This window comes from Anolis sagrei, chromosome 2 (assembly GCF_037176765.1).
Source record: "Anolis sagrei isolate rAnoSag1 chromosome 2, rAnoSag1.mat, whole genome shotgun sequence".
In the NCBI taxonomy this organism is placed as follows: Eukaryota; Metazoa; Chordata; class Lepidosauria; order Squamata; family Dactyloidae; genus Anolis; species Anolis sagrei.
In genome coordinates, this window is record NC_090022.1 from 37,641,691 (window position 1) to 37,667,581 (window position 25,891).

The 25,891-nt window shown below is 39.6% G+C and overlaps 1 protein-coding gene across 1 annotated transcript in view; it reads right to left on the minus strand.

Moving 5' to 3' along the window:
• Positions 1–25,891, minus strand: part of TAFA4 (TAFA chemokine like family member 4) — a 161,103-nt gene that overhangs the window by 98,323 nt on the left and 36,889 nt on the right. Inside the window, exon 2 of the mRNA XM_060766393.2 lies at positions 2,859–2,994. Coding sequence (XP_060622376.1) covers positions 2,859–2,938 — 80 coding nt within the window. The 5' untranslated portion in view covers positions 2,939–2,994. The remainder of the gene's footprint in view (positions 1–2,858; positions 2,995–25,891) is intronic.

Here is a 25,891-nt window from a genome sequence, read left to right on the forward strand (position 1 = left end):
CATGGAGGTACAACTAAACCTTTCTCTATTTCTGCCATCCAGTTCTCCACCAGCCATTTAATGACACTATATATTGTACAATATTCTACAGTATAGCTATTACAACCCTCATGAATTCACTGCTCCAAAAGGATGGAGTCACCAGCTGCTTCTACAGGCATGTAGAGGTAATTCAGCTGGTCCTACATGGCATGGCACCACTGTTTGCTCTCATGGTTTTAAATAATTTTATTGAAATATTTGCAAATTACAACTAAAGAGGGTGAATATTTAAAAGAAGATAGAACAGTAGGAAAAAATAGAGAGCCCCCCTCCCAGTTCAAAAAGAAAAAAAAACAAAAAACCACAAAAATCCACAATTAAAAAGATGAAAGAAAAAGAAAAAAAGGAAAAAAGAAAAATATCAAAGTTATAAAAAGTGAAAAATAAAAAGTAAAAAGTAAAAATTAAAAATTAAAAAAAGAGTTGACTTCCATCTCCTCATCAGGTGTTGTATCTCCAACAGTGTTTCCATTGTTTCTACATTAAAATGTTCCTCTTATTTGCTTCTTTCTTTCTCATAGTTATCATAGAGAATCCAATCTGTCCTCTTTATCAGATTCCCGGTTTTTTTTTTCAAGAAAAAAGTTAGTTCGTCCATTTCTCTTATTTCTCTGACCTTCCCTAACCATTCTTCAATGGTAGGGATACTATCCTGTTTCCAAAGTTTTGCCAAAGATATTCTCGCTGCCGTCGTAATATAAGTAAATAATTTATCTTCTTTTTCATCTAGTTGTAGTTCTAAATACGTAAAACCTAATAGATAATATTCTGGTTTCTTCTTGAATACTCTCTCCAGGATTTTTTGTGTTTCTTCGTGCACCATCGACCAATATTTCCCTATTTCTTTGCATGTCCACCACATATGATAAAAGGTACCTATCCGGTGACAACCTTTCCAACATTTATCAGAAGAGTTTTTATTTATGAGAGACAATTTCTTAGGGGTGGTATACCATCTGTGGAACATTTTTATCCAATTTTCCTTTAAGTGTTTGCTCTCATGTTGATATATTGGTGTTTAAATAGCCCTATCACATACCTAAAATTGGCCTATCTAATTAATAGACAAAGGTCTAGATTTCTTCTATGCCAGGCTTTGTAACTATTTCTATTTGAGAAGATAAAAGTGGGTTTCGTTCCCCATGTCATTTGGGACTGTCTCTAAAATGCCACAATGTTTTCAGAAATGGCTTCATAACAGAAATTATATGAATCCTTAAAAATGATTTTGACTTTGCTCTTTCTTCATATAACGGGTCCAGTATATCCGTACCCTGAGCAGTAGTAAAAAAGAAGGCATACATATACACATACACTGTCAGGCTTAAGTGTCGAAATGTTAAGGGTTATAATGAACATGTGGCCACCTCAGAGCATTTGCAGAGTGGTATCTTTTACTAAAATGTACCTACTGCTACCCCAGGCACAGGGCAACTACAGATTTGAGGGGCCAAATCACAATTTTTTCGGAAAAAAAATAACTTAAAATGAATAAAAATAGCCAACAACATATGAAATAAAACCACAAAGTGCTATTAACTGTTGCTCACAAAAAGTCTTTGGCATTTAACGGTTAAACAATGCATTTTCAAAGTATTTCGATAAATCTATGGGGAAACCAGAAGTGTGACTATCTAAGAATACTTTGACAGATTTCATGCAAAACTCTATGGCTGAATCTATGGCTGAATCTGTTGGGAATCTATGGCATCACAAACGAACTTATGAATGTGCTTTTAAAACTGTAGTGTTGAGGGGCATTGCCATAGCAGTGCAAAAGTAGTGCATTGTGTTTGTGCGTGTGTGTATGTGTGTGAGAGAGAGAGAGTTACAGAACAGTTGTAAAAGCACAACTTTATGGCACACTGTGGGATAGGCTGCCTTTGCACAATAAAAGTGGGACAAGGGGAGAGCCACAGGACACTGGAAGCCCTGGTAGTGCCTTGCTCCCAGATGGAGAAGTATCCCCACCTTCCACGGTGCTTGCTTGCAGCAATGGAAGCCACCACTGCACTACAGGACATCTTGCATGGTGCTCCTTAACTGATGGGCTTAAAATCAAAGCTGGATGGCCATCTGTCAGGAGTACTATGATTCCTGCATGACAGAGGTTTGGACTGGATGGCCCTAGTGGTCGCTTCCAACTCTATGTTTCTATGGTTCTATACTATAGTTGAATCCTGCACTGGTCAACCTGAGATCTTTTGTAGTGTCCTATTAGGCATTTTTGCAGGTCTTTAACATGATTGTATATTGTGTAAAGGACGTAACTCTGCCAGTGTAAAGTTATGCAACAGAGGTTAACAAATTTATGTTTTAACATATTATTTCCCAGCTCTGGGCCTCATGTCCATTGGCAGTGGTGTCAATGCACTCAGCAGCACTAGCAACTGGTCACCAAACTGGGTATTTCTAGGAGCTGAGGAAATTCAAAGATGGCTTGATTCAGTCCTATGTTAGTGCTTGGAAGGCACGAAAACAGTAACGGAGGAATTCATGGCAGATATTGACAGCAAGGCTCAGCATCTGCATTTGGAGAAAGAGTTTGAGAATTCTATTTGAAAATTTCAATCAAGTGTAAACACTGGCACCTTTCTGTTGCTGTTTTTTTTTAATCAATGTTAAGAGAAGTCAAAAGTTAACTCAGAGAAAGTAAGATTCTTGATTCTTTGGAAGGAGGCAATTAGAACTGAATAATAATGCGTTAGAAGCATGGATTTGCAATTTCCTGGCAGCAAATAAAATTAACTAATATTCCCTGTTAGCCATCCCAGAAATCACTATTACTTCTTAAAGGGAGGGAGCATTTGCCTTACCTTGACAATTTTTCCAGGTTTTTACTGTAGCCAAAGGGTTCTGTCAGTGTACATCTTCTGCAGTACATCCAAATGCCCATTTGAACATATGCACCAGCATTTCTTCACCTTCTACATTTTCATCCACATCCAAGTCCTGTGGAAGAAATCAGATTGGAAAGCCATTACTTAAGGCTCATAAAGAAGCTGTTTAAAAAAGACCTCCTCCTTGATATCATTGTTACACAGTGCCATCTGCAGCATTATGCAAGAACACAGTAGCAGGCAAGGTTTCACTACAGTGGCCCTTGCCCTCACTTTGAACTGTCCTCTCTTTTAGATCTTTTACTCTCCGAAAGTATACTTTATACACTGATTGAGCCCTGCCACATGCATAATGGAGGAGCTTCTTACAATGACACCAGAGACACTCAAAATGGCTATCAACTGTATTCTTAATTCACTTTTGACATGATAAATAAATACTTCATATATGCATTACTTTCCACCCTACCTCTACTTTTCTGTTTTTTTTCCGAATTCCTCCCAGAATGCCTTTCAAGTTAGACAAATTTGAACTGACTTCACTGCCCTACTAAACTGAAAGCCAACAGACACCACTGACTGTAGGAAGACATGCGTAAACCAATGCTACAAAGGTTGAAGAATGAGTATTCTGCAGCTATTCCAACTTAAGTTCAATAGTGCTATTTTTATACATGTCAAGCACATACCAACAGCTGTAAACTCAACAGCAGAGAAGCAGAAGAAAAGAAAGAAGGGAAGTATTTGATGTTAAGGTTTAGAAAATGAAAAATAGAAAGGGAACAAGTTTGGTAGTGCCTGCTCCACTACTTCTCATTCCTATTCCACAGTTACTTGTGAAGCAGTTTCCCTGCAACTGATGAATCTTACTTAAGTGGTAGAGCAATAAGAAAGGTCCACTGCAACATCTACCACTGTTGGGTTGCTATGAGTTTTCCGGCCTGTATGGGCATGTTCCTCCAGCAAAAGATCACTACCTTGTCATGATGCTGGAGCTTGAGCATCTCAATGATGCCATGAGTGAAACGGTGAAGGGACACTCAATACGGGACGGTCATGGAAGAGAAGTCAGACCAAACACGCTCCATGGGGAAGGCAATGGCAACCCACCCCAGTATTATTGCCATGAAAACTAAAAGGATCAGTACAACCAGAGATATGACAGTATGCCATCGAAAAATAGGACTCCCAGGCCGGAAGATGGTCAAAATGCTACTGGGGAGGAGCAGAGGACAGCGAGAAGATCCAACCAGTCCATACTTCAGGAAATAAAGCCTAACTGCTCACTGGAGGGAAAGATATTAGAGGTAAAGATGAAGTATGGTCACATAATAAGAAGACAGGAAAGCTTGGAGAAGACAATGAGGCTGGGGAAAATGGGAGGAAAAAGGAAGAAGGGCCGACCAAGGACAAGATGGATGGATGGTATCAGGGCCATAGCCAGAAAAAAATTCGGGAGGGGTTGAAAATTTGGGGGGGGGGATTTGAAAATTTCATGGGGGGGGGTTGAAACCTGCCTCCTAGCTCATGCTGAAGCAAAGAGCACAGCAGGGGGCAGAGCAGCCTTCAATAGCCTGCAGCTCCGCCCCTGTCAACCAACTCCACCAGATCTGGCCTCCTTAATAAGAGCATTCAACACTCCCCCCCTCCCCCACTCCAACTTGGTTGCTTCACTACATTGGCTATTGCTGCAAATAATTACAGTGTGGATAAATTGTCAATATTTGCTTGAGATAGTGCTTGCAGTTCTGGAGGGACTCTTATTTTTTTGTGTCTCATAGACTTAGCATGGGGATTTGGTTAACCAGTTAAAATTCATGAGTAAACCAGGTTTTTTTTAACCTGAAAATTTGGGGGGGGGGGTGTTGAACCCCTAACCCCCTCCCCCCCAGCTACAGGCCTGGATGGTATCCTTAAAGTGACTGGCTTGACTCTGAACCCCCCCCCCCCTTCAACTCCATAAGTATTCAAATTAGGGCATATCAGGTGTTTGTGCCAAATTTGATCCAGTGAATGGAAAACATCCTGCATATCAGATATTTACATTACAATTCACAACAGTAGCAAAATTACAGTTATGAAGTAGCAACGAAAATAATTTTAAGGTTGGGGGGGGTGGGGTCACCACAACATGAGGAACTGTGTTAAGAGGTCACTGCATTAGGAAGGTTGAGAGCCACTGATTTAGATTATACTAATCTCATTCTAGCCAGTCACTACTTAACGGCTGTGGGAAGGTCCTCCTTTTTCTGCTTGCATTTATACCATATTCACAGAAGACCATTAGCATTCAGGTGTGGAACAGATTCACAGTCAATCCTTAAACGGGCAAACTCATTCCCCAAAGCCAACAGAGAGATTAAACGACAACACTCCAAAGAAACAGCTTACATGCACAGCAGAAGAGCTGCAGTCTAATTTTTGATTACAATCACTTCCTAAATCACATTATTCCATTCAGCTAAATGTTCTTTCTCCCCCATCAATATTTACACATTACAAAATGCATTTTATAGCCCCCTATAATATCATCTGCTAACAATTTACTCCCAGTGCATTTTATGGTATCCTTCATAATGAGCAATTAAAGATGATGACTACACCAATTAAGGAATTTATGAATGTGGATTTAATTGTGAATGGTTCCCCAGCTTCTCCCAGTCTGTAAAAGGAAGAGCTTTACCCCTTATTCTCTCTCTCTCTTGCATTTAAGATATGCTTACATGTCACATTAAATTATGAAGCAACTAAACATAGAAGTATTTTTAAGTGTAATAGAATGAGGGCTATTAAAGCAGAGTTTATGAGATACAGATAAATAGATGCTGAATATTACATATTCTGTTCTCCTCTGTAATGGCTAAAGAGTTTTGACACACTCGGAATCTGAACACAGAAAAAAATACCTCAAACTGCTGCTGATCAGGTAAATTTTTAAAGCATCAAGGCAAGCAAGAGATGATGTTAAAGGCAAATTATACTTACCAAATTCTGAACGTAACCTGCTGTCCAAGAGAGTTTGCCCTTTCTAATGGGCTAAACAAATGCAAACTGTAATGGATATTTAGCAGTAATTCCCTAAAGGGCCAATTATCCCTATTTCTGATCTACTTTTTTGTTGAAACTGGGCTGCCTTTTTTTTAATTGGTCTTTGGCCCTAATTTTAATGTACAATGAACAGTAAAAGGGAAAGGAAAGAATAACCATTATTGGACTTGTAACTAATGCGTCTTATCATATAACCATAACATACCAGCAATCATGCCATCATTTCAAATAAAACACATTTTATAAATGAAATACAGGATCACACAAGGACAGTAGAATTCACCTTCTATCCTCTTTCGAGACACCTTCCATTGCTGTGACATGATTATATGTTCCTGTGAGGTTGTTGATAGAGTAAGTCCAAGACTGTTATGTGCAGCCCAATTCTCCAGGTGGTGAGAAAGTCAAAGGTTGTGTGCTTTCCATCAAATGAGGTCATAAAGTCACAGACTAATAAATCTGGAAGGAATCCTATGGGCCACCAAGTCTATCTTCTTGTTCAATGCAGGATTTCCATCTAAAGCATCCCCAGCAAGTAGCTGTCCAGCCAATTTCTCAAAAGGTACGCAAAAGGAGACCCTAACACCTCTCTAGGATATTGGTTCCATGCCAAACTTTTCTTACTGTCAAGAAGTTCCTTCCAATGTTCAATAGAAATCTACTTTCAGGAACTTCAAACCATTAGACCTGGGTCACAGGTCACTGGAGCTGTATGACCTTTCTGTGATATATATAAACAGTTTACACATTAATAGCCTGTGCATAGTTGGGAATTCATAGCAGTCACACTCCAACAGATATTGCTCCTTTACCATTATGTTTCTGGGTTAGAAGGGGTGGGTTGGATCCTTAAAAGAGGTTTCTAAAGCTGCAACATTACTCTGTCTTCTTCACAAGAAGGTTCTCTAAAGTGATATTTTGCTTCAAAACAGAGTTGGGATAAATCAAAGATTCTTTAAAAGGAAAAAAGAGCCCACATTGAATTTGAATCACTTTTTTAACAACACTATTAGAAAAAGAGGAGCATGGGTAAAAGATAGATTTGTGAATGCCTATTACAAAACTTCTAATTATTTTCTATTATTATTATTTCCCACCAGCTTGGGATTCAAGGCAGCTTACAAGAGTTAACAAGTAACTTAACACTCACAGCTTACAATAGTTGAAAAGCAATGAAATCATATCAGAATTAAAACCAAGTAAAAACACAAACCATTGTGAACAACAAAAGGCCCACACATCATTGAAGTCCTGTTTCTCAAAGGCCTACTAGATTAATAAGGATTTTACCTGTTTGTCAAAAGATAGTAAGGAGTTCCCCAATATAATAATAATCATAATCATAATAATAGCAACAACAACAACTTTAGTTTTGTATCCCACCATCATCTACCTGAAGGAACTCCAGGTGGCTTACAAAAGGCACAAGGTGCCTAAAACAGGCCATAAAGCACAATATAAAATACAATTGAATAAAATATATAAGCATGTAACAACAACATAAAACTCAGAATAAAACAGCCAAATCCATCAATGATTATGATTATGTTTTAACTGTTTTTAATCTATTGTTTTATTTATTGTTTATATTGCTGTTATAGTTGTCATATAACTAAATAATAGCTAATGTAAACATGGACAGGCTTTAAACAATTGGGCCAGGGAATGGGAAAGGCACAGAGCTGTAACCATGCAACGAGGGCATGGGATAAAGTGTAAGAATGCATAACAACCTCCTTAGGAAGAGTTTTTGGGACCTGTGAGCAACTAATAAGTAGAACCTCTCCCATATATTTTTAAACGAATGCACCCATAAGTCTAGTGAGACCGAAAGAGTCACTTGCCACCGTCACACATCTTGGAGATTTGGCAAGAGCCACTCCATGTTCTGACTCTTCCAGGGGCATTTGCACATTCCCTAGGGACACACTTTATTGCACTTCTTCTTGTTCTGCATCCTCATTGATGTGGGAGAAAACTTCGAATTGATTTTGTATCTCCAAATTTACAGAATGATTCCTGGTCATTCTACTCCTATAGGTAAAATTCCTCCAAGTGTCCTGTCCACCTCCTATGTTTGGGGAGTAACATCTTCCCCCTCAGAGAGATCTTCTGTGTGATTCTCCTGCAAGACAGTCTGCACTGATAGATCCAAGACAACATCTTCCTCCTTAATATGTTGGAATGTGGATACCTGGGTCTCAAGCTGCTGGACCTTCTAATGTGCACTTGCTGCAATTATCCACATCCTCTGGCAAGACAACAAACAATGGTTGTAGGTGATTACATGGTTCACTTACCATCCATCTTTATCAGCAATTAAGTAGGAAATTTAGTGAAAAATGGCACAGAAATCTGAGCCCCTCTCACCAAACTTCTCTGCCAAACGTCCACACAAACACCCATGTTTGTCTCTCCTGTTCCTCTCACCCTGCTCCTGTAGGCCAAATAGGTTTGGGAACCTCTGACATACAAGTTCGATCTGGTTATCTTCCAACTCCATACATTGCTGTTAACAAATGTATCAAAACTGCCTGTGTCCTGAGATTATTTTTAATGGAGAACTTAAGAGGACAGGAACACTCACAACATGCCCATAATCAAGACATCACTGACCAAAGTCGTGGCAGAAGTGGTTTGAGATTGCTTCATGGCTAAAAAGACTTTGAAAGTTCATTGAACACACATTCAGCAGTCCTAAAAACATCTGCATCACCACAAGCTGCAGTTTTGTTTGCAGTCAGTTTAGGATGATGTCATGCAATTGTTTTTTCATTCATGGCTAGGAAGCCACAAATGTATTACAAACCCCTTACAACAATGTTTTTACTTTCCTCACTAGCAAGGCTTCACTTCTTTCTAAGTGCCAAAATGGATGGAGATCCATGGGAGATGGGGTAAATCTGGAAAAGGTGGAAGAGTCTGGACACAAATGCAAGAAGTTCCAGCTTTTGATTAACTGGAAAATTAATCTAAATATAATTTGGAATTGCTGCTTAGGTGTGTATCTACTTTTTAATAAAATCTTCAAATCTGAATATGGATTAAGGGTATATTAAACAATAATTACTTTCAGCTAAATGGAGATTAGATATAATCTTCCTTGCTAGTAATTTTAAACTACAATTTAAATAATTAAAACTGAGTCATTCAGCAGAGTGATTTAAACCGTGATTTAAAGAGATTGGTTTAAATGACATCAACCCTGTCAAAATCAAAACTCCCGAAGAGGACAGCACATCAGTAAAATCTTCTTAACAAAAGTAAAAGTGGGTGGCCACTATGCCAGAGCATGCAATGAAAAACTCGGGCTTTTTTGTCACAAAACCGGAGGTGAAGGATGACATCAGAACAGCAAAGAATTCAAACAGTGAGGAATGTTGGAAGCACTTGCTTCGCATATCAAAGGTCTACGGTTCAATCCTCAATATCACTAGCAGAAGAATCCCACAAAGAATCCTGCAATCCTTGAAGAAAGAGAAAGGCTTTCTGCTATAGGAAAGAGACATGGGTAGTGAAAGGAAATGTAAGATGGTCTGTCTAGAAAACAGAAATACCGTCAGCCCTCCACATTCACTGGGGTTAGGGGTCCAGAACCCCCATAAAAGTGGGAAGAACGTGAATAAAAATGCTATTTTAAAACCTGAGAAAACACCACTCTAAGAATGCTTAAGTTCTTTAGCACTCATTATTTGATGAGCTACACTGCCTACCAATTGCAAACTACTGGGAATGATAGGAGATGGGATCTAGTACATTGGGCAGAAGCCAGTTTGAAAACGGCTCCACGTCATCCAGATATCTGGTTTATTTTAATGCATCACAGGTAAATTTTCCAGAGACAATGAATAAATATAAACCTCTGCAATCATTGCTGGCTCATTCTACTCCAGGGCATAGAATTGCCTTAAACAAATATCTAACAGAACACAAAATGACTGCACTTGGATACAATATATGCCAGCAGAAATTTTGCAGGAAAGGCGAAGTGTGACTTTGAGAGTTTCATGTAGCAAGGAGGCCCTCTTGTGGTCTAATGAAAGATATTTCTCCGTCCAGCCATGGAGTTTTATCAGTGATGTTTGTCTGACTTGGGCACTTCATTATCGTTTCAGCCTGTATTTTTAAAGTAATCAGAGAAGGCCTAAATGAAATTTATCCCTGTCTTAAGCATCAAATTAAGTCATCCCTGACTTCTGGGAGTGAAAGCAGCTAACAGCCCTGTGCATACATAATGTATAGAGTTAAAAGATATTAAAGATCTCCAATTTGGGTCATAATCTCATTACATCTTACATCTGACAGAATGCCCAGCATTTTTTTAAAAAAAAGAGGCTTCCTTCTTTCTTACTTGTCCTTTTCAAACAAATCCTTTCAAAGTCACTTGTCTTTCTGCAAAGCCACTAATTTGAGAATTCTCTTTTGTGTACAGATGAATCATCCATGCAAATTAAGCTGTGTCATTAATCATATTAATGTGCCAATGTCACCGGTGCTTCCAATTCATCCTCTTTCCTACTTGCTTTCAAAGACTGCAGTCAGTCTCATCATTGAATCCTAGTCACCCACAAAGGTGCGAACCCACAGCCCTTCCCTGCTTGGACCAGAGGAGACACAATGCACTTTGTCTTTCATGGGTTGTGCCTAAAAAGGGTGCAATCCCTGAAAACTTGCTTCCTTTCCTCTTAGCAGTTATATCCCTCTTTCATTTTCAATAGAAATACATTCAGCCATAGGTGAGCAGCAGGCCCACCTTTACAACCTAAGTATACACCAAGAGCATTTTTCCTTCTGGCAGATCTCCATCAAAACAAAATCAGTCACACAATGCCAAGAAAAGGATCTGCAGATTCCAAAATAACAGGTGCACAGCAATTATGAAAGTAAGGTTACAAGATTTAAAAAAAATACAAAGGACGAATACATTTTAATAAAACTTACATGAATTGTAGCATAGGTAAAAGGTAAAGGTAGTCCCCTGACATTAAGTCCAGTCATGTCTGACTCTGGGGTGTGGTGCTCATCTCCATTTCTAAGCCGAAGAGCCAGCGTTGTCCGTAGACACCTCCAAGGTCACGTGGCCGGCATGACTGCAAGGAGCGCCGTTACCTTCCCGCCGGAGCGGTACCTATTGATCTACTCACATTTTGCATGTTTTCGAACTGCTAGGTTGGCAGAAGCTAGGGCTGACAGCGGAAGCTCACGCCGCTCCCCGGAATCGAACCTGCGACCTTTCGATCAACAAGCTCAGCAGCTCAGTGCTTTAAACCACTGCGCCACCGGGGGCTCCGGGTAGCATAGGTACTGCATGATTTTTTCACATAATCACCATTCAGTTCAATACATTTTGTCATCTGTGGGATGAGTTCTGGATGCCTGTGTCACAGAAGTTTTCCTCTGCCTTATTCAGCCAGTTTGTCACTTCGATTTTCATCTCATCATCATCGGAAAAGTGTTTTCCATGCAGGTGTTCCTTCAATTTAGTGAACAGATGGTAGACACTGGTTGCAAGATCAGGGATGTGGCTTAAAACACCCCAACCAAATGAAGTCAACAACTCTTGTGTTGAATGAGTGGCGTGCAGATGTGTATTGTCATGAAGGAGACAGACTCCCGCTGTCAACATCCCACAAGATTTGTTTTGGATGGCTTTCTGAAGTTTCTTCATGGTCTCACAATATATTCCATAGCCATTTTGTCACATGCTGTTTTGACATTATGTCCTCTCCATAAACTTAAATGATTTCGTGATGAATCACAGTGGCGTTCATATCCTTTAGGTAGCATATTACATTGCATTCTTCACGTTTGGAGCGAAACAGAATAAGGATGCTCATCTCTAGCTTTCACCACAACACCAATCAATGAGCTACTGATGACTGGCATTGCTTGTTCTCTTCCACTGACTTCCCACTACATGGCAGTGATACCAAATGCCCTCATGAAAATTCCCCACATGAGCTATGTGCCTTGTAACGTTACTTTCTAGATAATCCTCGTAGAATATGCCAAAGCTTGTTCCCTACCCCCTACATCTTATGATATAAGAGTAGTTATAAATAATACAATAGTATAAAATGGAGCTTAAGACACTGTGACACCTCAAAGTGGTCTGTGTCTATTCAGAGTCCTGAATTTCCTGTAAATAAATAGCATCTGTAATGCCTCCATCAGCTCTGGTGACTTTGACTTCTCTCCCTCCCTCCCTCCCTCCCTCCCTCCCTCCCTCTTTCTTTAACACACACACTGCTGGCCATACAGATACCTATGTCTCACGAGCCTGCATTGAGTGCACATGGGTGAATACCATCAAACTACATCTGAGTGGCTCTACATATCTACATTCCTGCCAATAGAATTATTGGATCAGAAAGATCTATGATATCAACCCTGTCCAGAGCTTCTTTCTTCATGGGTTCACTGAAGCCACAACTGCTGGCTCTGTCCCCAGTCTCACTAGTTCTTCTTCCTCGTTTCTATGCTTTCAGTGCAAATTTGTCTCCTTTGTGCCATCAGGAACCCTGCATAACCCTGTAAAGTCAAGATCCCTAATCCACATATCAGAGTGTGTTTGTACAGTCTTCTTTTAGATTATCTGCTGAATGTGTCAGGCATCTACCTCAAAGAAGCAAGTAACCAATGGGTATTGATCCCTGCTACTTCAACTGGCAATCTAGCCAGTAACCCTCTCACATTGAGCAACAAAATATTTGAGTCCAGCCCTGAAACCAGGTGAATGTGTCAAATTCCCTTTACTTCCATGACAGCCACCAATGTCAGAAACACATAGCATCAAGTGACATAGAAAGGATATTAATGTAAGAGCATCACTACAATTCTAAACCCATTTTCAATGACAACATCCCAGATCTTTGTAGAGCCTTTGCCAACCTGGATAGACAACTTTAAAGAGGGTGAACTGGGGATTTGACTCAGTATAAGACAACTCTTTATATCTTAAAGTGAGGCAGAGAAAACTATCAAAGCAGTGTTCAGAGTGACAGGTATATAAATTCCCCCAAGGTCAAGAATTCAGGCATATAGAAGGTAGAAGCAAATACTTGTAGCACTTAAGGGTCCAGCTGAGACACCACAGGTTTTCACCAGCCATTTTCAAAAATGGCAGAGCAGAAATAGATCCTTATGAAGTGCCCTTTCTGTGACATCACATTCCACTCTCGGCTAGGAGCCTTTCAATCTGTCACAGCTAGTCAGCTCTCCTCAAAAGCATATTTCAAAACTTCATTTTGCACTGGAGTAAGGAAATATATGGAAGCTATCCATACTCATGAAAGCTCTTGTACTTCCGCTAAAAACATGTCTATCTGGAATCCTGACTAATCAATGCTCCTCTACAGGGCACATGCCCTGGAGAAGCATGGGTTTTCAACAACACTGCAAGTTTGGAGCATAGACAGTCTTCCTTTTTGCTCCTTTCTAATGCTGAACCGGGTTCAGCATCTTAGGCCCCTTCCAAACAGCTAAATAAAATCCCACATTATCCTCTTTGAACTAGAATATATGGCAGTGCTGACTTTGATAACCCAGTTCAAAGAAGATATTGTGGGATTTTCTGCCTTGATATTCTGGGTTATATGGCTGTGTGGAAGGGCCCTTAAAATACCTGTCCGAATGCATCTCCCCCTATGAATCATCGCAGAGATTAAGATCCTCCAGGGAGGCCCTGCTTTCTGTCCCGCCATAGTCATAGGCACGATTGGTGGGGATGAGAGACAGGGCCTTCTCGGTGATTGCTCCCCGGCTATGGAACTCCCTGGTGAGATCAGGTTGACCCCCCCCCCCCCGTCCTTTAGAAGGATGGTAAAAACTTGGCTGTGAAACCAAGCTTTCAGGACAGGGCAATAAAGCAGCAATAGGAAAGATAACCAGGCCAATGATTTGACACGGATGACTAGGACAGTTTTAAATGGTGTATTTTAATATTTTGATATATGTTTTTTAATGTTTGTGTATTGTATGTGAATCTGTGTCCCGGCATTTAATGTTTGCTGTGTATATGCTGTGCTCCATCCTGAGTCCCCTTCGGGGTGAGAAGGGCGGAATATAAATGTTTTTAATAAATAAATAAATAAATAAATAAATAAATAAATAAATTACAGAGCTTGAGTCTGGACTATCAGAAAGACTGTAGCTCCCCATATGGGCCTGGACAAGAACCCAACTCCTATGATTCTATAGAATTGAGCCATAGCAGTTAAAGTGGTGTAAAGCTCAATTAATTCTACAGTGCATATGCACCTTCCAGGTTTGGAGCAATAGTCCTCATCCAAATGTTGTTGAATTACAACTCTCAGCTTCTGAGAATTGAAATCCAACAATACCTGGAGGCCCAAGGCTGGAAACCAGTGGTGTAGAGACCACAGCCTTAGCAACTTTGCATGGGTATATATAACAGAGAATAAAGCTTTGTATAGGAAAGCATCCATGTCTAGCAGCTCTTACACTCCCACAGGTTCTGCTTACAATTCATTACTTCCTTCAATGAAAGAGGGAAAGGAAAATACAATAGAGAGGAGAAAAAAATAACATTGCTATTTATAGCTTTTTAAAAGCAACCATAAAGTGTGTGTTCAAATGGAGAAAATGAGTGGTGCAAAGTTGAAAAAGACATCTCAGGGCCCTTCCACACATCATATAACCCAGAATATCAAGGCAGAAAATCCAACAATATCTGCTTTGAACTGGGTTATCTGAGTTCACACTGACATATATTCCAGTTCAAAGCAGAAAATGTGGGACTTCATTCTGCTGTTTGGAAGGGGCCTCAGAGGGAAGTTTATATGCACAGCAGTTTGTTGTGCAGATAAGAAATGTCACCCATCTACCCCAGCTATAAAGTTGAAGGCAATTTGTATAGTAAACCATTCAAGTAAGAAAGGGAAGTAGGGATGGGGAAAAGAACTGTTCCAGCTAAAGTTGGGACACTAGTCAACAGACACATCATGCGAACTGATTGGTCACCACCATGCCATTGACCATAGGTGCATTATGGTTTTAAATCAGTTTAACACATTTACCTTCTCTGCAAAGCAAACTTCACCTATTTAATAATTTTATGTGGTGGTGATTAAGAGTATCAAACAGAGAATCAAATATAATTTTGTTGTAATTATGTACCTTCAAGACAACTCTGATTTTTGACAACCCTATCCTACCCTAGGCTCTTCTTGGAATTGTTTCTTCAGAGTTTGGCATTCTTTTCCTCTAAGGATGAACAAGTATGACTTCATAGATTCATAAAGTAGGAAGAGATGACAAGGGCCATCCAATTCAAGATCTTCCAGTGAGTTTCTTGTCTAAGCCCCCTGGTCTCCCACAGTTCTAGCCCAACACTCCAACCACTACACCACACTTTGCATCCTTTATGAGGATGAGGGCAGACCACTGCATGTAAAAGAAACTGAAAGACCTTCCAACCCAACAGGATGTGGAATTGTGCCTTTTATCATCTTTTTAGACCAAAGCAGAGAAAGATGCAGGCTTCCTCTTGTGTGTATATTTGTCTTTATTTTTAAAAAGAATACAAAACATAAACATTCCTTTAGCAAAGATAAATGACACACTCAGTAAGGCCATGCTTACATTTCCTGATTAATTTGCTACAGGAAAAATAGACTTGGAAGAGCACAAAGAGGCCGCAATGGTCAGAGGATACATGCAAAGCAGCTACTTAAGGAAAATGAGTAGAAGACAATAACATGACCATGTGTTGGGACTGAAATTGTTGTTTATTTCTATATGTCAGAGGATTTCACTGGATGGCCCTTGTGATCTTTTCTTACTCTATATTTCAATGATTACAAGCCTTAGCAATCTGATTCAGTCAAAGATCTACAGACACACTCGCTGGAACACCTCAGCAAGCGAGATTCCAAAAGTGGCATGCTCAAACCCAGAACCTCAACCAATTGCTGATACCAAATGAGAGACTCCCCCCTGGGCACACAGAAGACTGGGCGACTTGGAAGGCTCTGAACAGACTGAGCTCTAGCACTACGAGATGCAGAGCCAACCTTCAGAAATGGGGCTACAAAGTTGAATCCACGACATGCAAGTGTGGAGAGGAGCAAACCACAGACCACCTGCTGCAATGCAACCTGAGCCCTGCCACATGCACAAGGGAGGACCTTCTTGCAGCAACACCAGAAGCACTCCAAGTGGCCAGATACTGGTCAAAGGACATTTAATCAACTACCAAACTCACAAATTTTGTATTTTGTCTGTTTGTTTGCTTTGTTCTGTTAGAAATGTAATATAATTTGACTGGTTGTCCTGACACGACAAATAAAAAATAAAATCTGATTCAGTGGAAATTTATGTGAAAACCATAAAGCAGAGAGTACATGTATTCAGGTAAAGAGAGTTAAATGGTTCTGAGATGTTCCATGGAAATCAAAGTTTCACACCTCTTGAGGCTGCAAACCAGGGAGATTCCATTACTGGAGATGAGCTTTCATATCCACTCTTTTAGATATGTTGTTTCCTCCAGATTAAGTATGCCTATACTCTTTCCCACTTTTGATAAGCCTATTGGTTCAGTCTTATATAAAGAAAAGAATATTCATTGCCTTCTTCTAACTGTCACTCCTCTCAGCAGGCATTTCCCTTGACATTGTTAGTACCATAGAATCATAGAGTTGGAAGATACTACAATTGCTTGTGAGCCAACTTGTCCTAGTCATCCTAGACTGAATCCCCATGAAACATGTCTGGGGATTTCAGTAACAAAACAGAACAAAGCAGGTTGACCCAAAATTCCTTCATTGTGGAACGAATACTGCAAGAGAACATGGCAAAGGTGAGATAGCCTTCAAAGTGCCAGCTGAAGGCATCCACCTGCATTACCATTTTACTTCCCCATTTGAAGTAAAGTAAGAAAGGAGCAAACAAATTGCTTTTGCAGTCAAGATCTCATCTCCCTCCTAAGGTCTGGGGGTCCTGAATGTGGGCTGGGAAAGCTAGAGAGCACCAAAAGCAAGATGGGGCAACCCAGCATGCCATTTGGAGGTAAATAGGAGAGGATTTCCTTTGATACAAGAAATGTACATTAAGCAAAGAAAGTGGATTTGGAAAAGAAAAGCAATATATTTGTATAGAGTTGACAGACGGCCTAGGAAGAAGTCCCAAAACTGATGTGCATTTTCCCAGAACAAAAGTATTTAGATTACTTCAAAACATATTAGATAAGGGCCAGGAAAGATATTAGAGATGGAATAGATCAGCCAATACAAAGACAGCTTGAAGATTGAGATATTGTGAGATGGGCGACTGTACATAGAAGGTTTGGCTCAATATAGACTTGAAAAATATAGATATTATTAAGAGCCTGCGCAATGTTGTGGTTTGTGTATTGGACTAAGCAGGCCTCTTCAACCTGTGGCTCTCCAGCTGTTTAGGCCCTCCAACTCCCAGAATTCCTGGCCATCACCTTTGTGGCGATGAGCAAAGGCTCCTATGCAACAAGATAAAAGGAAGTAGACATGCACAAGAAGTAGAGAGAAAATGCACACAAAGTAGAAAGGTTTCAAAATAGAGACTGGTAGGAAGGATTCCCTTCAAGATGAGAAATTCTTTGCGCATGTGAGTGGGAACTGGAACTTAACACTTTAGTGCATATAAGTATAACTCTAGAAACCCAGATTCTGTTTTGCCAAGGCATGTGCTCCCTGCTCTCGGGGTCCAAAGGCTGCTCCTTGCTATCGGCAGTATGTAGATTTTCATCCTCTACCAAAGAAAACATCATACCAGCATTGCTAATATAAACAAAACAAAAAGGCCAAAAAGAGATAATCTAGCCTGCAATGTCTTAATCCAGCATGACTAACCAAGCCCTCATGGCTATTTGAGATTGTGAATGTGAAAGAAAAAAAATGACAGACACAGAAACTCGTCTCGGTGTGGTATTGATCAGCTTAGTTTTAAGTCAAAACATAATATGAACAGAATTCTGATTTTTGTAAGTAAAAGTCATCACACCATCGACTCTGCATATCACTGATGACATCCATGTGCTAAAATTATAATAGGAATCACCTTTACAATAAATCAGCAGCAGCAATTATACTTCTATAGAAAAAGTACACATAATGCATACATCATAAAAGTGACATGCATGAGTTCTTATAGCCACCAACAGTACAACACACTCTCTAAACACGTAATGGCGAACTATGTGTTCCATCTTCTGCACTGCATAAAAAGTAAGAAGTTTAGATCTCAATATCTGGAATGATCTCTGTACTTGTCTATCTTAGCCAGAATTTTGCTAATGCATTCTGCCAATAGTATATAGCATTGATTTCACAAGTAAATGTGCTTTTTGGGAAAATGTGTAATCTGTTGTCATTGCTGAATGCCTTCCAACTTCTGGTGGTGCTAAGAAGTCATTTCCAATTTACAGTGACTCTAAAAAGAACCTATCACAAGGTTTACTTGGGCTGAATGTGTGACTCACCTATTGTCATCCAGTGGGTTTAATGGCTGAGCAGGGAATTGAACCTGAGTTGCAATCCAAGAGTTTGGCACTAACTTAATCAAAGCTGGGCAAGCTGTTTTGTGCTGTTTAAGGAAAGGTGTGCCTTCAGTATCAGGAACACCATGGCTTCCCCTAGCCATGAAGCAACATGCAGCTGTCAGGGCTCAATATCTCCTGTAGGCTGCTATAAATCATATTAAATTATTAAATTATTTGTATCTATTTATGCATTTTGGTGGCATTTATTTTTATGGAGCTTATATTTATATAATTATGTGATTTAATTTATTAATTTTACTTTTTGTTTTGTAATTTACAGGTTTACAATGATGTTACCTTGTACTGTCTGAGATTCATGTATTTGTTTACCACCAAGGCATTGAATGTTTGCCTTTTTTTTTTTTGGAAGCTGCCCTGAGTCCCCCCAGGGAGATAGGGTGACCTATAAATAGAGTATTATTACTATTATTTTTATTACTTTTTAAAAGATGAAGAACAAGAATTTTGTGGAAATAGTAGACATTGTATTATGTAATGTCTTATCCCGCCATTCATCTGATCCTAGCATTACAATTTCAAAAATATGGCTTCAAAAAAAAAAAAAGCTAAGAGAGCAATCAAAACAGTTCTGCAAAGAAGCAAAACTGACATATTTTCCCCTCCTTAATAACAGATTTAACAACATACTGAAAAATATCCTCATGCCCTTCCTGTCAACTACGTAACTACCAGGCAATTGGCAACTCCAAAACATTGACCTCATTCCAGAAGGGAGAAAGCAGTTGCTCTAAAGCATATCTATTCTTGGATTGTTCAGAAAGAGAGGTGAATTTGGGTTTGGGAAGATACATGCATATGGGAAATGTATGTATCTTCCTATTTCTGGACTGGTCTCAAAACACCTAGTTTAGTACGTTATTACCTTCACAAGGTAGCAAGTATTGTTCATCGGCAATTGGGGAAACATTATGCAGTAAAGATGGGTGCTGTCAGTGAGGGGAAAGAGCTAAATCATGGGTTTAAATGACAACGGGTGTTTCCACTTTCATCCTGCTCCCAACTCAAGTCTTTCCTAATTAGTTAAGGGATGAACGACTCCTGCAATTTCCTTCTAAATGACACAGAATGCTTGTTCATTTCGCAGAATGCTCTATCTCATCACTCTGAAACTTAAACACTATTTTAAATCTCTGCATCTTCTGAATGGGAGAAAGCTGACACCAATTTCCACCCTTTCTTCATCTTTTTGCAGTTTGATAATCATTCGTGAAGATGGTTTGTTTAATGTCACTCTTCATTTTCTATAATTCACTGACTGAAAGCAAAACACAGCTAAGAGGCGAACGGGGCATTTGTACCAGTGTGATGATTCAAAGCCCGATCAATAAATAATTGCATTTAAAAGATTAACCCAATCTCATCCAATTTTTTTCCTTAGTTAAGTGGCTAAAAATACATTCAGAAAAGGGTTCCCGCAGCTCTTTACCTATTTCTGGTTTACCAATACCAGACAGGGCAACAATGGATAATGTGACACGGGTGCTTTCAAAAATTATGGCTCACTGGAACATTGATTTTTCCGTGGGTCTTAACTGCAGGAGGCCAGACATTGAATATTGATAGCACAGATACTGCTATCTCTTGGGCATTTCTTTAACTGAGCACTGAAAGAAAAGATCATTGGGCTTAATCCAGTGCCCACTGAAGACCATAGAAAGGTTTCCTTAGCTCCTAATAGGAAGAGAACTGAGATAATATTTTGTGCTATATTTATGATACATGGTTCAATACAAACCAATTGCATACAGTATCCAACAGCAGTATACCAATCTAGTTTAGTCCCCCCCCCACACACACACACACACACATACATACATACAATAATGTCATGATGTCTTAGGACAGCGTTTCTCAACCTGGGGGTCGGGAACCCGGGGGGGGGTCATGAGGGGGGTGTCTGAGGGATCGCCAAAGACCATCAGAAAACACAGCATTTTCTGTTGGTCATGATTGTTCTGTGCTGGCCCAATTCTATTTTTGTTGGGGTTCAGAATGCTCTTTGATTGTAGATGAACTATAAATCCCAGCAACTACATCCCTAATGTTATTTAACCCTCCAGCCTGATGTGAGCTCTCTTGGCCAGTTTTTTCACATCACCTTTTTGGTTCCCAGCCACAGTCATGCTGCATTCTTTCCACCATTCATATGGTTATCTACTCATCTTGGTTTTAACTAACATCTTCCCTTCTGTCTTTATCCCCAAAACCATTCTAAAATGGAAATTGTTACCTCACCACCACACCTACAAATTCTACACTTCTATGGCTATTATTCACATACCTGATCATCTTATAAAGGTTTGCTCCTATGCACTTTGCTCCATGCATTTGAGAAAGTAAATTTAGTCTACAGAAGCAGATGCTATGGACGTCTTTCTTGTAGTCAGTCTCAAAGGTGCTACAAGATTCCTTTGCAAGTTAGACCATGGCACATTCGTCTTAGAATTCTACTTTGCTGTCTTGTAATATGTTACAGGCAATTGAGCTGCACTCTTCCAGTCATTCATTATGAGGTCAGTGATACTAAAACTCAATACAAATAGCCTGAAAATGTTCTCAGACAAATTGGCAATGTTACCTTTTGGGGACCACTGACCCTTGAATCCTCTAGCCAGAATGGCTACTGAGTACTGTCAAAACATCGCCCCCACCACATACACACTTTATATGTATGGTCAGTTGCCTCTATAGACTATTTTTAGCCATGTGGAGTCAGCAGTGGACTCAGTAATGGAGTTAGTCCCATAGCCATAAAAGGTAAAGGTTTCCCCTGACATTAAGTCCAGTCATGTCCAGGTGGTGCTCATCTCCATTTCTAAGCTGAAGAGCCAGCATTGTGCACAGACACCTCCTAAGTCATGTGGGTTATAGGTGATGTAGTAGAAATATCTAAAGTACCTCTATTAAGGGTGAGGCCAAGTTAAACTAAGGCAATATCAATGTGATTATTCCTTTCTTTAGCAGCAATCTTTGCAACTGGGGTCTACATCCTGATGTGGTTTGTGGGACGATGGACCATGTAATGCAATACCTTCACTCACTTCCTGAGACCACTACGACCCACACCAATGACTGATCATGATTGAACTTGGCATACAAAGCCCCCATGACCCACTCTACATCCTGGTGAAGTTTGGAGGAGGATGGACCATGGATGGTGGGACTTGCATATGGGAGATTTAGTTCACCTGCACCCCCTGAACCCAGCTGACATTGGATCTAAATTAAACTGGGAGCACAGACAAACAATGCCTTTCTCAAATAACCCTGGCACCACCAGGACCCCAAGTTAGTTTGAAATACAACTGAGTAGATATAGAAAACTAAGTTTCTTTTCAAGAAATCAGATTTATGCAAGTTAAGATGCTTTCTGAGACTTTCTGAGAAGAATATCCGAATATATCAACAGAATGTTGATTTTTGTTTCAAAGATTTAAGAACTGGTGTGTTGGAACAAACACAAGCCAACCTGGTACCCTTCAGATGTGCTCAACTGCACACACACCCTTCACACATAGCCAGCTTAGGCCATAATGAATCTCAGTGGGTTAGAGTTGCATTCAACTCATCTGAAGGTTACCAAGTTGGGAAGGACTTATGTAAGTCATCCTTCTGTCTCCTCCAGTGGTATTTGGACATGATATCTCTGGCCCATTAATAGTTCAAAGTATCTGTCCCTTTCCTTTATCACGGAAGTTCAGTTAAGTAACTCACAACTAAGATCAACCAATAAACCTATCATCCATGAAAGGTGTCATTTTTACATCTTTCATGGTCACCTTGAGAAGCTCAGAACTGCAGCGCACTTATCGAACCAGATCTTGCAAAATCTCTGCACAAGATTAGCTTTACATGTGATAAGATACATGTTAAGCAAGATTAGAGCTCACAAAGGAAAGCAGAACTAATTTGTTATCTATCTACCTCTAAAATATGTTGTTTTGGGAAACTGGTATTTTGCTTTTAGCATATGTTTAGGAAGGTCAGCTGAATGAATGAAACACTGCAATATTTTATTTTGAATCTGGTTGAAATGGTGTGGTTTTTACAGGGAAGCTACTGAAAATGGTTTATGTCAGGGTTAAGGAAGCTAGAATCATAAAATTATAAATTTGGAAGGAACCACATGGATCATTCAGTCAAACGCCCTGCCATGCAGGAAAAGGAATATCAAAGCACTCCCAACAGATGGCCATCCAGCCTCTGTTTAAAAGCCTCCAAAGAAGGAGCTCCCATCACACTCCGAGGCAGAGTGTTCCTACTAAACAGCTCTTACAGTCAGGAAGTTCTTCCTAATGTTCAAGTGGAATCTCATCCTATAACTTGAACCCACTACTCTGAGTTCTTGTCTCCATGATAGCAGAAAACAAGCCTGCTTCCCCTTCCTTATGACACCCTTTCACATATTTATACATAACTATCATGTCTCCTCTCAACCTTCTCTTCTGTGGGCTAAACAGACCCAGTTCTTTAAGACACTCCTCACAGGGCCTGGTCTCCAGAGCCTTGATCATTTTAGTCACTCTGGACACATTCCAGATTTGTCAATATCCCTCTTGAATTGTGCTCAGAAATGGACACAGTATTCCACCTGAGGTCTGACCAAAGCCAAATAGAGGGACAGTATTACTTCCCTGGCTCTCTAGACACTATATTCTTTTGATGGAACCCAAAAACCTGTGACTCTACAGATGTTGTGGACTCCAGTTTTTATCAGCTTCACTGTCTGAAAAGATGGTGTTTCAGAATGAATGCAGAATCTTATCCTCATGGTACCATAAAATATAGCTAAATTAACACACTGTACGGTCTGGTAGTTCTGAATGTTTTTATCACTCTTACATGAACTTTTACATTGATGCTTTAAACTGATATTTTTTTTATTAAGTCAGAAGTGACTTGAGAAACTGCAAGTCGCTTCTGGTGTGAGAGAACTGGCTGTCTGCAGAGACGCTGCCCAAGGGACGCCTGGATGGGTTACTATACTGTGGGAGGCTTATTTATTTATTTACTATTTATAGTAAATAGTAAATAAATAATCTAATACAAAAGGCTTCTCTCATGTCCCCACATGAGAGCTGGGTCTGGCAGATGGGAGCTCACCCGATCTCGCAGATTCAAACTGCCAACTTCCAGGTCAGCAGTTCAGCCGGCACCACCACAGCTCTGGGAAGCAATTTGTTTTTAACTGACGCTTTGTGTTGCTGTGTGTTGCATTTTAATCTATTTTTGTTCCCCACCTTGATCTCTGTGTGCATCTATGTTGGTTCCACCAATTTAGTGAGTGGATGGAAAATTACATTCTTTAATTTGGCCTGAAAATTTACCACCAACAATACATTTCAATTCCTTATTATCACTATATGCAAGCAAGGAAACTTATCTCAATTCACCTTTCATAACCTCAAGACCCACCAGGCAAAACTGCTCCCCAAGCAGATCTCAGAAGAGAAGGACTACAACTCACTCGATTCCCCAGCCCTCGTAGTCAATAATCACTCAAGTGTTTGACCATCACTCTTTCAACAAAACATTCAACAAAAATAAAACACTAATCTGACCTCTACTCAAGATTGTAGTGTACCAAATTATGGAGGCCTGCTATAAAATTAAAAAATAATGTCATATTGACAGTTCTTGATATCATCATCAACTTCTATAGCACATTAAATGTTACAAAGATATATTTAATGAAGATAACCTAAAACAAAAGGATATTTTTAGAAAGCACTTCATTGATTCTTAAACTAATTATGAACTCAGTGTGAATAAGTGACAGCCTGTCATTCACAGTGGTCATTCTTCTTTCAGTTAATCCCAATGGGCAATTAAAAAGAAAATTTGTGTTACATTTTAAAAGCTCATTTTATTATATTGTGAAAAAATAGAATTGCCTTTTCCTTACTGTCCTTTTATTGATAGGAGTACTTTTAAATTCCAAAAGCCTTTTAGAATTGACGATTTTTGAGGACTTTTAAGCTATTGCTGAATTGTTGCAAACTGAAATGCTTTAAACTTTTTTTCACTAAAAGTTGTATGTTACAAATTGTTTTAATATTTTTAACACCTGGATTTTATTTTACAGTTTGAACAGACTGCACTCTGGAACCACAAGATGCAGAGCCAACCTTAAGAAATGGGACTACAAAGTAGAATCCATGACATGCGAGTGTGGAGAAGAGCAAACCACAGACCACCTGCTGCATTGCGACCTGAGCCCTGCCACATGCACAATGGAGGACCTTCTTACAGCAACACCAGAGGCACTCCAAGTGGCCAGATACTGATCAAAGGACATTTAATAGAATACCAAGTCTTCAAACTTTGTGTTTTGTTTGTTTGTTTGTTTTTAATGCAATACAACTGTTTTGGTTAGCTCCTGATATGATAAATAAATACATTTTAAAGTTGACTTTTTGTACATTTGTATCCAATCTGGGTACATTTGTATATTTGTACCCAATCTGCCCTTGCGCTTTGCTACTCTGCTGCTGAGTACACATGACAAGTGTGAAACACATCTCACCACGCTAAAACAGTGGTTGTAGCTCTTAATGAGACAAGTCACATTCTACACCACTGGAGGAAATATACTGTTTAGCTAGTATTGCACCACCTGACATCCGCTGGGAAGTAGCAGCCAACAATGAAAGGACCCATCCTCTATTCAGCCAATATACAAATGTCTTAAATGAAGAAATACTTTTCTAAGATCTACAGAGATACTTGCAGGAACATCTCAGCAAGCAAGACTCCAAAAATGGCAGGCAAAAACCCAGATTCTCAAGCCATGGCTGATACCGAATGAGAGACTCCCCCTGGGCACACAGAAGACTGGGAGACTTGGAAGGTGCTAAACAGACTGCACTCGGGCACCATGAGATGCAGAGCCAACCCTAAGAAATGGGGCCACAAAGTGAGTGTGGAGAAGAGAAAACTACAGACCACCTATTACAATACATTCTGAGCCTTGCGATATGTACAATAGAGAACCTTCTTATAGCAACACCAGGGGTACTCCAAATGGTCAGCTACTGGTCAAAGAACATTTAGTATAATGTCAAGTTTTTTAAATTTTGTGTTTTTTAAATACATGACAACTGTACCCTCAGTTCACTTCTGATACAATAAATACCCAATCTGGGGAAAAGTATAAAAATCATGATGATGATGGTGATGGCGACAATGATGGCTATGGTGATGATGATAATACCATATTCTGGAACCTCTTGTGAAGATTTCTTTAAAAGTTTATGGAGTTTATGTTCTGTAAGATACACCTTTGATTTCCGAATCACTGGTGTTCAACCACATTAGCCAGAACAAAGATTAGAGCTAATTTACCATAAAGTGGGAACTCCAGCATGTGGGAAAATTTTGTTTCTAATTTCACGCTGCAAATGAA